This window comes from Lepisma saccharinum, chromosome 2 (assembly GCF_977018435.1).
Source record: "Lepisma saccharinum chromosome 2, izLepSacc3.1, whole genome shotgun sequence".
Taxonomy (NCBI): domain Eukaryota; kingdom Metazoa; phylum Arthropoda; class Insecta; order Zygentoma; family Lepismatidae; genus Lepisma; species Lepisma saccharinum.
The window spans coordinates 139176796-139194982 of NC_139230.1; the positions used below are offsets into that span (position 1 = coordinate 139176796).

The window sequence follows — 18187 nt, forward strand, 5'->3', positions numbered from 1 at the left end:
AAAAATACCCTCGGGAAGTTCCTGAGAAAGTATGACCCCCCTCAGATTGATTTGTCTACACTTACAAAAGGCACTTCTGTCAGATTGTTGTCCATAAACCTGTCAAAAATATGCCCCTCTTGATATTTTTTTTTTGCCCACACCTAAAACTACGCCAAAAATGCTCATAAGAGCCACACCCACACCCACCCACACACACATATTTACTTCCGGTTTAAGTTCAATTGGGCACCAGCCTCAACTTGTATATCTAGTATTAAGATAATGTAATTCTTCTAGAATTGTTCTGTGACTCTCTCATTTCTTACATCATAAAGATAAGATTTTTCCCCTATAAGAATAACACTACATATGGTGTCATCAGGGAGTGTATCGTGGAATTCACAGATAATTTTAATGTTTGTCCTGTCATTAACCACAACATGTTTTTCTTTTTGAAGTGTTGATGACAAACATGGGTCTCTGTGCTCTGAATTCATCTGGAGCCCGACCCTGTGGCCGAGTGGTTAGCACATCGTGCTGCGACGCCAAGGGTCCCGGGTTCGAATCCCGGTCGGGCTTGGTTGTTTGTGAATGTCCGTTCATCAATTTCATCATTTCATCACTCATCCCCATCTTCGCAAATTAGCCAAGAGGCACAAAACGCGAAGTAAAATAAACTAAATCAATCAATCAATGTATTCATCTGGTGTGTAATACATGTCAGTATTGCCAGTAGTGACCCTTTTGTATGCTGTAAATGCTTCATATAATTTAAGGAAATCATCCTTGGACATGTCTAAATTATAATTTTCTCTAGGAAATACCTCATTTCTGCCATTTTTAAGATAAATGTTCTTGATGTTGCAGTTATCAAATTTACTTGAATTTTTTTCCTGATTATTGTGTCTTCCAGTCTGAAACAATACCACCACAAAATCCGGCATGTCATATTGTATACTGGAGAATGAATTTGTAGCATCAAACTCATAATAAGTACCAGCGGCAGGCTTCTGTACACATTGATATGTATAAAATTGTAAAGGAACCTGTGGATTTTTTATTATATCTGCTTTGTATTTAAGAGCATAACTGGCTTCATATTCAACAACTGGGATTCTTAGCTCCATAGTCTGAATAAGGCACTTGCCCTCATCAGGTAGGGTATTGGGCAGAGCTTCCCCTGTGGAGTTTATTGCACTGTACCTCATCAAAGCATTGTTATCATTGGCAGCTCTTCTAAATGTGATTCTTAAACCACCCTTCCACATAATATCTTTGTAATCTGAAAAGAATCCTGGCAACAGGCGCATAGGGAACAGCACTGTGTGGTTCTTAGATATAATTTTATCACCAGACTCAAATCCACCTATTTTGTAGTAAGAAGCCTCGGTTTTGGATAATTTTAGTGTGGCCAAAGCTGTGGAGGTAATGCCGGGATAATCTATTCTGTTTATAACAACACCATGCTTTCTGATCTCAATTTCAGAGAACAGATGCGGCACAAAATTGTCTACCAATCTTATATTTGAATTTGCCGGATAATCTGTTCCATCGAGCTTTACAACATCAAATTTGATGTATAGATCTGCTCTGTGGAGGTGTATAAAGCCATCCCCTACATCAAGATCAACCTCAATTTCTGTGTTGGGTTGATTTAAATTTGCAAATGTCCTCCTGTTTGGGGGGAATGATTGCAGCTCATAACTCTCAATATTTTCCATTTTTTTTGTATGTATTTTTATTTAAATATTAATCTCTATGATTGCAGTTGTTGTGGCTCCAGCAAAATCAACTAATTCTTCTTTTTCATTAGTGACCATCAACTCAATGTTATCTATTCTATTATGGCACACAGGAAAATATAATGTTGGGGATGGAGTGTAGATGATTGGCTCCATAAATTCAGAATTAGGTTTGAATGTTGCAATGATGCCAGTTTGTTTGTGAGTGCCTATGCCATTTGATTTGGTGATCATACCCTCAGCCACATTACAGTGAATATTCAGAGTCTCTATGGCTAAGAATTTAGGTATATTAATAGCAGTGTGTTTGATGGCCGCTTCAAGTTTTGTGTTGTTCTCAAAGCCTAACAGCTCTCCTATAGTACCCAGATCCACTGTTTCTGTAGCAGATACAATCTCTACTCTGTGAGTGACAGAATTTTGAGTTAATACTATACCTCTGGGTAATTGAGCATTTAGAGTGGACAGATTATACTGCCCTGGAGTGATGACAATTTTTTGATCCCCTACTGCAATTGTGTTGTTGTGGTGTGTAATATTAGGGATCAAGTACATGCCATAAAATGCTCTGAGAGCTATTGTTTTGGGATACACTATATCATCATGTAATTTGAGTTTCAATATTGAATTTTGGCTGGTGAGATGGAATACCCCCATGATGTTTCAGATACCACAGGGCCTTTTGAAAATTTTCAATTGATGGTTTATTTATTTGAGACATATATCTAAGAACAGATAAACACAAATGTCCACAATTAACATCTTTGAAGTTTTGAACACGGGCATTATTGTAATAAAGATTAGCCGATTTTAGATATTGTACTAAATTTTCAGGTGGAACACCTCCAAATGAATCAAACACAAATGCATTATTGTTTAAATATTTAAGATAACAGATCCAGTGTGTGCCCTGATTTTTGTACTTATCCAAATTAACAATGCCACACTCTTTGTTGAGTGGTTGTTCTGGTAAAGAATCAGACATGTACACACCTCTAAAATTTTTGATGCCCAGTGGCTTGATTAAAGCTTCAATATCTTGGTTTGTAAGCGGCTCTTGTTTTTTTTAAACTTATTCATGGCTCTCTTAACACCTTTGCCTTGTTTCTCCATGGCCAGGTTGTGGCGCCTCTGCTCATCTAATTCTGCCCTATTCTTTTTGGCATCTATTACTGTTTTTGCTATGGCAGCTGATCCCCCAGCCAAGCTCCCCACAGCCCCAAGTGCTGCTAAGATGGCCGGGATAGTAAATATGAAACCCCCCACATGTGATTTTTTTCTACATTGTTGTAATTTTTTTAATTGGGGGGTACTAAGCAACAATTTCATACCATGGCCCTTGGCAATACAAGAGCTTTTTTTCTTGCGCTGCTTTTGGGTTAAAAGACTATCAATAGTTTTAAGAGATTTAAGACCTGCATAAGGTATTTGATACATAACACCCTTGGCCTTCATTGTAGGTTTATTATATATATATTCACAGCCCCCACCCCAGTTTTTGTTTGGTGTTCATAGCTATGGTGGTCCCCAATGCTGCTATTTTTTCACTTAAAGAAGCATCTTTGCTTACAAATCTACCAAATGCAGCCTCTTCTAATTTCTTGTCTGCAACATGTCTCTTGTCAAGATCAGAATGTGTGTTGTATGCTATGTCATGGTCTCTACAAGCAGCATCTAGGGGATTAACACCAGGGTCCCCTCTGTTTAATCTATGGTCCAATTTTGTACCGGGACCACAATACTGATAGCCTGGAATATGTAGTTCAAATGGCAGCTTGTTTATAATGTCATTAACCAACCCCCGACCCTCAGAAATATTCCAAAATTTAGGTGGTAGAGTATTAATAATTTTTATAAGATATCCAATCCCCTTAGTGTCATTCACTATAAAATTAGACAATTTGGTGCTTATCATGTGCATAATTCCAACCTTTTCATTGTAAAAATTGTGGTTGCCAGCATTTTCCTCCCCAGCTATCACCAATAACCTATCTACAAGTTTCCTGACATCATCAACCCAGACAAATTCTTTAGGCAGGGTGTTGTATTGTTTGATTCCACTGCCAGTCTTGATCTGTGACCATATGGGCTTGATTAAATTGTTGTATTTTGCTCCACTGCTAGACTTGACTCTTTTTTGTGTGGGATCATTGTTCTGGTATAGAGCATCTGATTTTATTAATATTTCTTTGTAATGTTCATAATCTTCATCTGTATAGCTGCCAGGCCTTTTCCTAGTCATCAGTTCCCACAATCCAGGTGTGCCAAGATACTTAACAAAAGCACCTTTTTCTCCAAGATGAGATTCTGAATATACAATTATATCATCTCCCATAAATGTTACTCTGAAATTGCCAATTCTATGTATGATGCTACCATCATGCTCTGTGTCAGCATATAAGCCAAAGACCTCATCTTTGTTGTCTTTAGGTGTGCTTAAATATTTTTGAGCAAGAAGACCCAATTCAATAGGATCCAGAGTAGCTTCAATTCTTCGAGGAGCAACAGGACTAGGTGTATGAATACTGGAAAGTGGGGTGATTGGATAATTTAATATGTTCCTTGCAGCTACAGGTACAAGCTCTGTGATCAAATTTTGATTTTGCTCTGTAACAGTTTTGATATTTTTACCTAATTCACTAATAGCATCAATAATAGGCTGTTCTGTTTGTTTGTGTTGTTCATAAATTCCTCGGTTCTGTGATTTCCATCCCTTAAATCTTTTTACAAGATAATCTCTTAATTTAAGATCATCAATGATTGGCCTTTTCATGGTTATTTTTATATGTTTCAATGTCTAGAAAATTGTTGATTTTATTTCTGTATTTGCCACTATTGGGTTTTCTTGTCATATCAATTGTGACAAACCCATAACTGTCCTGGTTCCAGCACCTACTGCAAAACTTGGAAAAATCATTGTAGCTCAAGTCCCCACCTACATATTCATCATGTATGTGTTTGAGGTTGGTATGATCTTGATGAAACACACATATAAAATTGCTGTTGTCTCGGACCAGCTGCTTCGGTATTTTTGAAAAAGTCTGTGCCAGGTAGAAGCAATCAATGTTTTTGTGTCGGCCCTGTGTAAAAAAATTTCTAACCTTGTTTTGATTATACTGGATAACCTTGTTTTGATTATACTGGATAATCAAAACAAGGTAGAAATTTTTTTACACAGGGCCGACACAAAAACATTGATTGCTTCTACCTGGCACAGACTTTTTCAAAAATACCGAAGCAGCTGGTCCGAGACAACAGCAATTTTATATGTGTGTTTCATCAAGATCATACCAACCTCAAACACATACATGATGAATATGTAGGTGGGGACTTGAGCTACAATGATTTTTCCAAGTTTTGCAGTAGGTGCTGGAACCAGGACAGTTATGGGTTTGTCACAATTGATATGACAAGAAAACCCAATAGTGGCAAATACAGAAATAAAATCAACAATTTTCTAGACATTGAAACATATATAAATAACCATGAAAAGGCCAATCATTGATGATCTTAAATTAAGAGATTATCTTGTAAAAAGATTTAAGGGATGGAAATCACAGAACCGAGGAATTTATGAACAACACAAACAAACAGAACAGCCTATTATTGATGCTATTAGTGAATTAGGTAAAAATATCAAAACTGTTACAGAGCAAAATCAAAATTTGATCACAGAGCTTGTACCTGTAGCTGCAAGGAACATATTAAATTATCCAATCACCCCACTTTCCAGTATTCATACACCTAGTCCTGTTGCTCCTCGAAGAATTGAAGCTACTCTGGATCCTATTGAATTGGGTCTTCTTGCTCAAAAATATTTAAGCACACCTAAAGACAACAAAGATGAGGTCTTTGGCTTATATGCTAACACAGAGCATGATGGTAGCATCATACATAGAATTGGCAATTTCAGAGTAACATTTATGGGAGATGATATAATTGTATATTCAGAATCTCATCTTGGAGAAAAGGGTGCTTTTGTTAAGTATCTTGGCACACCTGGATTGTGGGAACTGATGACTAGGAAAAGGCCTGGCAGCTATACAGATGAAGATTATGAACATTACAAAGAAATATTAATAAAATCAGATGCTCTATACCAGAACAATGATCCCACACAAAAAAGAGTCAAGTCTAGCAGTGGAGCAAAATACAACAATTTAATCAAGCCCATATGGTCACAGATCAAGACTGGCAGTGGAATCAAACAATACAACACCCTGCCTAAAGAATTTGTCTGGGTTGATGATGTCAGGAAACTTGTAGATAGGTTATTGGTGATAGCTGGGGAGGAAAATGCTGGCAACCACAATTTTTACAATGAAAAGGTTGGAATTATGCACATGATAAGCACCAAATTGTCTAATTTTATAGTGAATGACACTAAGGGGATTGGATATCTTATAAAAATTATTAATACTCTACCACCTAAATTTTGGAATATTTCTGAGGGTCGGGGGTTGGTTAATGACATTATAAACAAGCTGCCATTTGAACTACATATTCCAGGCTATCAGTATTGTGGTCCCGGTACAAAATTGGACCATAGATTAAACAGAGGGGACCCTGGTGTTAATCCCCTAGATGCTGCTTGTAGAGACCATGACATAGCATACAACACACATTCTGATCTTGACAAGAGACATGTTGCAGACAAGAAATTAGAAGAGGCTGCATTTGGTAGATTTGTAAGCAAAGATGCTTCTTTAAGTGAAAAAATAGCAGCATTGGGGACCACCATAGCTATGAACACCAAACAAAAACTGGGGTGGGGGCTGTGAATATGTATATAATAAACCTACAATGAAGGCCAAGGGTGTTATGTATCAAATACCTTATGCAGGTCTTAAATCTCTTAAAACTATTGATAGTCTTTTAACCCAAAAGCAGCGCAAGAAAAAAAGCTCTTGTATTGCCAAGGGCCATGGTATGAAATTGTTGCTTAGTACCCCCCAATTAAAAAAATTACAACAATCTAGAAAAAAATCACATGTGGGGGGTTTCATATTTACTATCCCGGCCATCTTAGCAGCACTTGGGGCTGTGGGGAGCTTGGCTGGGGGATCAGCTGCCATAGCAAAAACAGTAATAGATGCCAAAAAGAATAGGGCAGAATTAGATGAGCAGAGGCGCCACAACCTGGCCATGGAGAAACAAGGCAAAGGTGTTAAGAGAGCCATGAATAAGTTTAAAAAAAACAAGAGTCGCTTACAAACCAAGATATTGAAGCTTTAATCAAGCCACTGGGCATCAAAAATTTTAGAGGTGTGTACATGTCTGATTCTTTACCAGAACAACCACTCAACAAAGAGTGTGGCATTGTTAATTTGGATAAGTACAAAAATCAGGGCACACACTGGATCTGTTATCTTAAATATTTAAACAATAATGCATTTGTGTTTGATTCATTTGGAGGTGTTCCACCTGAAAATTTAGTACAATATCTAAAATCGGCTAATCTTTATTACAATAATGCCCGTGTTCAAAACTTCAAAGATGTTAATTGTGGACATTTGTGTTTATCTGTTCTTAGATATATGTCTCAAATAAATAAACCATCAATTGAAAATTTTCAAAAGGCCCTGTGGTATCTGAAACATCATGGGGGAATTCCATCTCACCAGCCAAAATTCAAAATTGAAACTCAAATTACATGATGATATAGTGTATCCCAAAACAATAGCTCTCAGAGCATTTTATGGCATGTACTTGATCCCTAATATTACACACCACAACAACACAATTGCAGTAGGGGATCAAAAAATTGTCATCACTCCAGGGCAGTATAATCTGTCCACTCTAAATGCTCAATTACCCAGAGGTATAGTATTAACTCAAAATTCTGTCACTCACAGAGTAGAGATTGTATCTGCTACAGAAACAGTGGATCTGGGTACTATAGGAGAGCTGTTAGGCTTTGAGAACAACACAAAACTTGAAGCGGCCATCAAACACACTGCTATTAATATACCTAAATTCTTAGCCATAGAGACTCTGAATATTCACTGTAATGTGGCTGAGGGTATGATCACCAAATCAAATGGCATAGGCACTCACAAACAAACTGGCATCATTGCAACATTCAAACCTAATTCTGAATTTATGGAGCCAATCATCTACACTCCATCCCCAACATTATATTTTCCTGTGTGCCATAATAGAATAGATAACATTGAGTTGATGGTCACTAATGAAAAAGAAGAATTAGTTGATTTTGCTGGAGCCACAACAACTGCAATCATAGAGATTAATATTTAAATAAAAATACATACAAAAAAAATGGAAAATATTGAGAGTTATGAGCTGCAATCATTCCCCCCAAACAGGAGGACATTTGCAAATTTAAATCAACCCAACACAGAAATTGAGGTTGATCTTGATGTAGGGGATGGCTTTATACACCCCCACAGAGCAGATCTATACATCAAATTTGATGTTGTAAAGCTCGATGGAACAGATTATCCGGCAAATTCAAATATAAGATTGGTAGACAATTTTGTGCCGCATCTGTTCTCTGAAATTGAGATCAGAAAGCATGGTGTTGTTATAAACAGAATAGATTATCCCGGCATTACCTCCACAGCTTTGGCCACACTAAAATTATCCAAAACCGAGGCTTCTTACTACAAAATAGGTGGATTTGAGTCTGGTGATAAAATTATATCTAAGAACCACACAGTGCTGTTCCCTATGCGCCTGTTGCCAGGATTCTTTTCAGATTACAAAGATATTATGTGGAAGGGTGGTTTAAGAATCACATTTAGAAGAGCTGCCAATGATAACAATGCTTTGATGAGGTACAGTGCAATAAACTCCACAGGGGAAGCTCTGCCTAATACCCTACCTGATGAGGGCAAGTGCCTTATTCAGACTATGGAGCTAAGAATCCCAGTTGTTGAATATGAAGCCAGTTATGCTCTTAAATACAAAGCAGATATAATAAAAAATCCACAGGTTCCTTTACAATTTTATACATATCAATGTGTACAGAAGCCTGCCGCTGGTACTTATTATGAGTTTGATGCTACAAATTCATTCTCCAGTATACAATATGACATGCCGGATTTTGTGGTGGTATTGTTTCAGACTGGAAGACACAATAATCAGGAAAAAAATTCAAGTAAATTTGATAACTGCAACATCAAGAACATTTATCTTAAAAATGGCAGAAATGAGGTATTTCCTAGAGAAAATTATAATTTAGACATGTCCAAGGATGATTTCCTTAAATTATATGAAGCATTTACAGCATACAAAAGGGTCACTACTGGCAATACTGACATGTATTACACACCAGATGAATTCAAAGCACAGAGACCCATGTTTGTCATCAACACTTCAAAAAGAAAACATGTTGTGGTTAATGACAGGACAAACATTAAAATTATCTGTGAATTCCACGATACACTCCCTGATGACACCATATGTAGTGTTATTCTTATAGGGGAAAAATCTTATCTTTATGATGTAAGAAATGAGAGAGTCACAGAACAATTCTAGAAGAATTACATTATCTTAATACTAGATATACAAGTTGAGGCTGGTGCCCAATTGAACTTAAACCGGAAGTAAATATGTGTGTGTGGGTGGGTGTGGGTGTGGCTCTTATGAGCATTTTTGGCGTAGTTTTAGGTGTGGGCAAAAAAAAAATATCAAGAGGGGCATATTTTTGACAGGTTTATGGACAACAATCTGACAGAAGTGCCTTTTGTAAGTGTAGACAAATCAATCTGAGGGGGGTCATACTTTCTCAGGAACTTCCCGAGGGTATTTTTACAAAAATCTTGGATTAGACGGGGTTCCACACTTGAGCAAAAAGCTCATATGGGCATGTTGAGCAAGTTTTAAGTGTAGGCAAATCTGCCTGAGGGGGGTTCATACTTTCTCGCGCTGGTTATAGGTCCAATCATACTACTTATGGTTTCCGTCAGTGTTGTATTGTTTTCATTGTTGAAAATGCAATACATGTGTTGTCTGTGAATGGTTTTGTTTGAGTTAATTTGAAGTTCACTTTTGTGTTGAGGTAAGTTAGACCTACAGTTTAAAGTGGTGTTGAAACCATTGTGCAATGTGCCTCCACCAGAGATGAAACCGTGGAACTTGTACTCACAAGGTGACAGCATTGAGTTTCAAATGTCAAGTAGAAAATATATATATTACAAAAAGGATTACCATCATATTTGTTATGAATCTTCTCCCCCTCCCTTAAATTAAAAACTGTTATCTGAGAGTGGATATTTGAAATTTGTGCTTGACTGAATTGATTCGGTTGAATTAGGCTATATTATGCCACTGTTGTGCCCTTTAGAGGGTTGCAAATTGAAAAGTTGTTGGTGAATTTTAATGGTTGACTTTGTGTTACTGTATGCAATTATTAAGCACAACTCATTTTCATTAAAAATATAATTGCAGAGAACACCAGAAGTTGAGGTTTTTCGGTTCTTCAATTCCCCGTCCAGTGGCAAGAAGGTAGGTGTTAGTCAGTAGCCTGTAAGTTCCAGTTAATTTATATTTTAACTCTTTTTGCACAGGGTATACACCGACACCGATGTATCGTCCGATACCGGCGGCATTGGTGAGTATCGGTTGATTTTCTTTTACCGATACCATCTGATACAAAAGATTTTAAGTGGCTAGAAAAATGGGCAAAGGCAACAGCTTGTCTCAACATTTGTCATTTCAAAAATTAATTCACCCTTCCTTGTGACAGATTGGGAGACCAGCACAGGAAGTTCCATAGATTTTCCTAGAAACACTGGATCATAAACCCCACCCTCCTGGGAAGCAGTTGGCAAGATCAAAGGCATGGGCAAGTGAAAGCTGAACCCAAACGTGACCATGCAGGCATGTAACTGCTTAAAATATTCATTGCCAATTTTTGCTTGAAGATCATGATCATAAGATAGGTGTACGTTTTAACCCCCCGCCGCACTAATGCCAGGTCAGGTAGTTGAGGATTTCTTGGAAAAGAGGGATGAAAGTCACTGTGAAATTAGTTTTGTTCTATCTACGTCCATGCTGGAAGGGGAATCAGCAATTTATACATATCCTCTTCACTTCTGTCTTTTGTGTGACTGCTGGTATCGGCCAATGATGGCTATTTATTTCCGCCAAAAGCCGGCCCCCATGACGGAGTAGTTAGCACATTGCACTATGACACCAGATGTCTCGGGTTCGAATCCTGGCCTGGGGATTAATGTTTGTGAGTGTCCATTCATCAATTTCATCACATCATCACTTATACAGATCTTCGCAAATGTGCCAAAAGTGGTACAAAATGCGAAGTAAAATAAAGCAAATCAATCAATCAATTAATTATTTTCGCCAAGTTTAGATTGGTAACATATGCTTTGAATAGCAGTGCTTAGGAAGATAAGCTAATCGGGACATGACCTACATTTTAAAGTGGGACCCGAATCACTATGTGCCTCCACTGAGTATCGAACCCAGGATCTATTGATTAAAAGGTGATGGAGGTACCACTACACCATTGGGGAGGCTTCTCTAAAGATTTATGTACACCACTACTTAGAATAATGCACATTAAATATTTATCAGGACGTACTATCATTCCTTTTGTTATTCAAAAAATATTCATTTTTTTATAATTCTTTGACATTAATTTTCTTGCCAGGACAGTTGTTTTTACAAAAATTTTAGCGGTCTTGATGATGAATATTTGCTGTTTTATCTATGATTTTATAGCATCTTTTTTCTGTTTATGTAATATCAATATTTTTTAGTCAAGATAGAAATGGTGGTATCGGCTCGGATCTAGTATATACATTTACGTTTCCCCTAATGTGCAGCACAAATCCTGTTCTTTGTTCTTTGTTCTCATTTGGCACAATGGCTCTCAGAACTGCTCTAGATTGCTCCTGGCAGATATTCTTACAAAAAAATATACAGCATTTTCTGGAGTAGTTATTTGTATTCATACACAAAATTGAAGGTCTGTACAGTACACAGTAACAAAATAATAAAGAGAAAATAAAGAAACAAAAAAATAGAGATTTTCGATATATTTTGGGATGGGAACCATGAGGCTGAAATCAAAATAATGTGCAGTTCTTGTAAGTTATGTTGTAATATGTAGTACTTTGTATTTTTACACAAATGTTTAGGTCTATACAGTATATAGTAACAGAGTAATAAAGGGAATGAACAAACAAAAAGAGGAGTTTTTAAATTTTTTTTTTGGAATGTCAACACTGATATTTGAAGAAAATTACGTGCAGTTTTTTGCAAGATATATTGTAGTATTTGTTATTCGTACACAATATTTTAGAATTATAGTGCATTATAGCACACTAATGAACCAAAAAGGAATTTTAAAGATTTTTAAATGATTTGGGGGATGGCAACACTTACACTTGAGAAAAGTACATGATATTTTTATAAGTTATGTTATACATTGCAGTATTATGTACTTGTACAAAAATTTGAGACCTGTACAGTACATGTTAACATAGTAATTAATTTTTAGAAAAGGATTCTTTGTGTTAAGTTGGCTGTGATGAATCTATTTCTGTGCATACATGACGTCATTATAATATATTACATATTGTATATTCTTACCACATTGTTTAATGCAGAGTCTCATGACTGAAGATTTTTTATTCAAGTTTCTGCTGAATCATTCTTCTTACATTGTGTATTTTGCTTCAGTTTCATGTCATAATCATTGCCACAATTACTCAATTGATAAGAAAGGAGCCATGTTGGTCTATTGTCAGATTAAGAATTATAGATACTCTAGTTTGCACTCCAATTTAAAATTAACTGGTAGATATGGATTAAAACGAGTTACATCAAAATTTAGCTTATTCAATTCTGTGATAATCTATGTTAACCACATTATATCTAAAGATATCAGTTTGACGGTCACACAAAATCGATTTCGAGGAAAATTTGCATGGAAAAATGAAAAGTAAGCTTATGAGAGTAAATTAATTACCTATGCTAACATTTTTTTTTCGAGTATGCCTTCTATTTTTTATCATCAACAAAAAGAGATGGCCTGATAAAAATCTGTGTAAAATTGGTTTCGAAATATAAATTGACAATGATAATGCACTTTAAAAACATATGCAAAGAGCTTCAAAGCAAGAACAATATTGTATTTGTAGGACTACCCAATACTAAGAAAACGTTGTTTCACAAAATTGGTAAAAACTGTTTTTTAAGAAATTTTGAAAACCTGAAAATAAAGAATTGTGCTTAAATAATTTCTTCCTGCACCCTTCTAAAATTTCATAATGATCGAACAACTCGTTTCTGATTAACAGAATTTCCAAGATAGCGATCATTTGCAAAACTAAAAAAAATACCCTCTTTTTGTTCTCAACAATGATAAAGAAGGCATACACGAAAAAAAATTGGTTTGCATAATCCGGCTCTGGTCGGAATTTATTCGGCCTACGTATAGGGCCGGTGGCAACCCACCATTGTGAGGAAATTGGGGAGATCCGACTGAGTGAGCGTAATCCGGTCGCGAAGTCCTACAACGGCTGGGGGTCGGTCGGGCTGACCACCCATCCCCCAAGTCTGGCTGCAGATCTCCACGCCCCCTTGGTGGCTCACGTGGGATGGAGGCCAGCAGTCGGTAGGTAAGCCTTGACCCGATATTGGGCTGTTGCGCTATTGGATTGGATTATAGATTAACCAAGCTAAGTTTTGATGTAGCTCATATTAGTCTAGGTCTACTGGTACATTTTTAATTGGAGTCCAAACTTGAGTATCCATAATTTTTAATCCGATAAAAGTTGGTAGGGTATCTAATTGGCACATGGGAGACCTGGGTTCGATTCCTGGGCTGGGTGATCAAAGGTCTGAATTTTCTGGCCTTGTCCCTATATAAAGTGACTATGGGGCTCACCCAGCCTCAAATCAAAGTGTATCTGGGGGCAATCCTTGGGGGTAAAGGTGGTGAGAGTGTGGTACTGATCACACCACCTCCAAAATGACCGAGATCGAGAATATGTGGGGCCTTACTCCCACATTCTCTAAATGTGCCTTGATGGAACGTTGCTATATGCATGGGGAACTTTACTTTTATTATTCTCTGAATTTCCTGTATGAATGGGAATCCACATGTTTTTACATGGAGGCAAGGAAGCAATGACCACTTTGTCCCATCCATATACCCATGGTATATGGTCAGAAGTTATTAGGTGGAAAATGTATTAATGTAATGACCTTCCAAGACCCATTGGATAGAAAAACAAATAAAAATGTGTATCAATAAGCTATTTGTATTGTCATTATTAACAAATTCACTGTTCAAAAATAATTAATTATTTAATTGCAGCAAAGAACCCAAACCAATAAGCCTCATTATATGAGGAAGGGTTATAAATTCTTCACAGAAGAAACTGCCTCTGTAGTTGAAAGTCAGTCTCATGGTGAGTACCTGTTTCCAGCTCTTTAATTTTGTTTTGTATTAATATTGCAACATTATCCAAACTACGTTTCTCTAATGTATGGAAGGTTTGTTCAGCTGCCTAGATTGACTGCCTTTCATCACTCAGGATAATATGTTGATCAATTGCTTAACTGGCATGAATTTCTCATTATTTTTGACTGAAATTAGTGATTTTCCTGATGTTAAACAGTAGGACATAGTGATATGAACAGGGAATAAACTTTAGAAAGAAAGAAAAAGATAAAAATACTTTTTGGTGGATTATGTCATGCAGACATTGCTTTTGGGGCTCTATGTTTGCCGTATGGAGTATTTTGTGTGGTCAATGCACAAGGAAGGCCATCTGGTACCATTAATAAAATAAACAAAGCAGTGTGGTTAAGAAACTCCAAGGAATGAATAGTACCATGTTTCCAACTTTTGGGCCTGCATGTCTTCCATCATTGTGCTGCTTCTCTTCCATCTCTCACACACAGAAAAGAAACAGTGGCACAAATGAAGGACATTGATATTGTGACGCCATCGTGACGTCAGGCCCTAAAAGAAGCTGCATGGGATATTACATTACCACCGGAGCCAGTGTTGATGCAGTGGAGAACATGGCTTTGAGCAATTCAGTATTACTCTTCCAATCTCCAAATTCTTGCCAATGTAGTTGGTGGTTTTGAAACTGAGGGTGCCACATCTGTTAGTGTTGATCAGCAATTAGTTCAAGATAGAAAAGTTAAAGAAGATATTGTTTACATTTCTGTAAATTTCAAGTTCTTGATGTTGTTTATTCAGTGATTGGAGACAAATGGTTTCATTGTTCATGATTCTCTTGAAATCATCAAAGAAGTGGAAACTTAGTTGTTGAGAGCTCCCACTTCACAACGACCACACACATGTTCACGTTTGATACAAGATTGACAGATTACCCATTAATGTCAGAGCATGCTTTCACTAAAAGCTAAATTAACGAAAAGAAGCAAAACTTTCTCCCTGTGACAGTTTCACAATACTTTCAGGTATTCTTTTCTTTAGAGATCATCATGGGAAATAGCGGCAAGAGCTATTAACTAAAGATAACTTTTATATTTTCAATTAAAAAATAAAACATTGTGTTTTTTAAATTGAAGTTTATACTATATTTCTGTGCATCAGTGAGAAGTTGCGAGTGAGTGTAACACAATTAAATTGTTTACCGAAAATATAATTGCTGCAACAAGTATTTAAAAAGTACGAAATATAGTGTGTAAACTCCATTTTCACGTACCACCATTTTTGGCCCACAACAAGAACAAATAAACAAATTAGAGAGAAAATTCTTTACTGTTTATGCCCCGTTATGTTGTTTAGAGAACTGTAAATGTTTTATCCCCTCATCAAAAACTAAAAATTTCTATTTTTGCTAACTTTTTTTGGCATTCTGGATGACTGGATTACCAGTGGGGTAATAGTTCGCATGTGGTGGGTCAAAAGTTGGATGTAGGAAGGAATTTAAAAAGATTGTTAGAATGCAAAATGGGTTTAAAATTTGCACTGAATATTATTTGTAACAATAACTAATTTAAAATTAAATATAAATGTATGTGGAATAATTTCATTCTTGAAAGGTGAACTTGTTATGATTTTAGACATTTGTCCTCTTGCTCTGAGATATCCTCATTTTGGGAAGTGGGATGATTTTGGCTGGAAACGCTAATTTTGATGCTCTAGTCGATGAATCAGTAACAGAATGTGGATGCAGATCTACATTGCACAGTTCTTTGTGCAAAATTTTCCCCTACTGTGATTTTTGAACTATTACCGGACAATCCAGTTTTTCCATTACCATCAAGTGCTGTCATTTATGGAAAATCGTTTGAATCATTTATGCATTATGACACATACCACTAGTGTCTTACTCAAAACATATTGTCAATGATTTAATGAAGTTAATTTCTTGTTATGGAATGCAGTTTACAAAGAATCTAAATATTACATTAGGAAGATGAGAAATGAAATTTTCTTCATGGTTTCAGCATTCTTTGATCCTGATGCATGTAACTACATGTGATTACATTCCACCAAGACATCTTTCAGGCTGACTCATTGTTGCTACATGTGATTACGTTCCACCAAGACACTTTTCAGGTTGACTCATTGTTGCCAGTCTAATTTTCAATGCAAAATGAATATTTGCACTGCAAACTTTTACCCACCGCACACTCTTACCCCACTCCACTGTAATCATAATTAAAGATTGATGAAATAAATGAAGAATATACACTTGTATCACACGTACGTATTCCAAAACTCTTATTCCTGCATCAGATGCTACAGAAGATCTCAGATGGTTGTTTTAAACACCCATCCTAAAAAATGTAGAACTGTGTAAATGTAAGTTAACTATAAAGCATCTTCAGAATTCTTATCCAACATATACTTCTTGTAACACTGTCAAGTTGTAATATAATTTTTCAGTACAATTTCAGTAATGAATATATGCTATGAAACTATTATCAAAACGTTTTTTCCATAATAAATGTATTTTTTTTTCCAGATTCATCATCTACAGGTGAGGGTAAGATAATGCAACCCATTGTTCGATTGAGAAGACTAAAAAATGTTCTGTAACAGTTGCGACATTAAGGTTGTAATAGTTGCCACGATAAGGTTCTTAATGCTGCAATAGTTGCCACATTGAAGTTATTAATGTTTTCTGAATTTAATATGTCTGTTTGTATGTATGTTTGGTGCTTGAAATGGATTGTTACTGATAATTGTTCAATTTTTAATATGATATGTGGAATCCTATATTTCATCTGTTCAGTTTTGCTGTATATTTGCTGGGTTTGTTGGTGAGTTGATATTAATTATTCAATATTTAATGAAATAGATGTGTGCTCATATCATGATATGTTTAAATGGAGGAAATAAAATTCAATTGAATAATGCATTTAATGTGAATTGTCTTTTTTCACTGTAGAATTAGAAATTCAACTCTCACATTACGTGAACAAAAATGAATAATTCAAACCACTGGAAATAGTCACCCCAATGTTAATTTAACCTGGCTGGTAGTAGAGAAGAGTAGTACAGAAGAGCAAGCAAGAATTATCGCAGGGTACAAGTTATGGAAATCGGTAGTTCAAGTCCAGTGTTGGTGGAGAGCTGAGAATGGTCGACATGCAATGCTGAATCACAAAATCATCAAAAAATGTCACAGTAAATTTATGTGAAAAGGTTCTGTGTTGGATGCTCGATGTACTTGTTGCACACATGTGGGAAATGTTTGATAGAAATCCTAAAAAGCCCATCCGTCAGGCCAGCAGAGAGAGCAGAATAGCATGCTACACCATTGACAATGTTTCGAAAATAAAAGAAAATCTATTCCTTCAAGCCTCATTATTTCCAGCAAACCTTTCCCAAGGACTGAGACCACCAAGTGGAATTTGTGTAATTCATGGTTGGATGGAAAGAAGATAATTCTCTACCAATTTCTATACCTCGTACCTTGGAATTCTTGCTCACTCTTCTGTGCTAAGCATTGGTGTCAGTTATATGCAACATAAATGGTACAGAATTAGTTTACATACATTTGTGGTGAGGTGAACGGGCTGGCCAAGCAACAGGTCTGACTCTTCCTATCCACCGCTGAGGGAAGGTCTGCATCAGAATATCACAAGCACCAGCTACGAAGTGGGCTGCTGCTGCTCCGTCAGAACTTTTCAAACAGTACTATGGGCTACACCAGTTTCATGTTCCACAGCCCGTTTACTAATGGATGGTTGTCCTTCCACTCAATCCACTATTGCTTCTTCAAGGTCAGGTGCCCTTGCAGTTCTTCGTCCTCCTTGCTCTTGGAATTGAGGTGACACTTGCCCTGTTTCCCGTAATCGTTGGAAAAGTCTGGAAACATTTTGTTCACTGAATATCTGCACCGTGGTTACGTGGTTCAATATCTTTCTGCTTCCTACAGTTTCCCTCTGCTCATCCATACACAAACACCATATCAGCCAGTTCCTCTACCATATACTACATTGCAATGACTACAGCTGCGCCACTTGTGCTTCTA

General features: G+C 36.6%; 1 protein-coding gene across 2 annotated transcripts in view; it reads left to right on the plus strand.

Annotated features, from left to right (window-relative positions):
* The window catches only part of LOC145984516 (uncharacterized), a 55483-nt gene extending 38474 nt beyond the window's left edge, over positions 1–17009 (plus strand). For both annotated transcript variants that reach the window (XM_083118170.1, XM_083118171.1), the window contains exons 5-7: positions 10137–10193; positions 14035–14128; positions 16673–17009. In XM_083118170.1, coding sequence (XP_082974296.1) covers positions 10137–10193; positions 14035–14128; positions 16673–16746 — 225 coding nt within the window. In that variant the 3' untranslated portion in view covers positions 16747–17009. The remainder of the gene's footprint in view (positions 1–10136; positions 10194–14034; positions 14129–16672) is intronic.
* The last annotated feature ends 1178 nt before the right edge of the window (positions 17010–18187 follow it).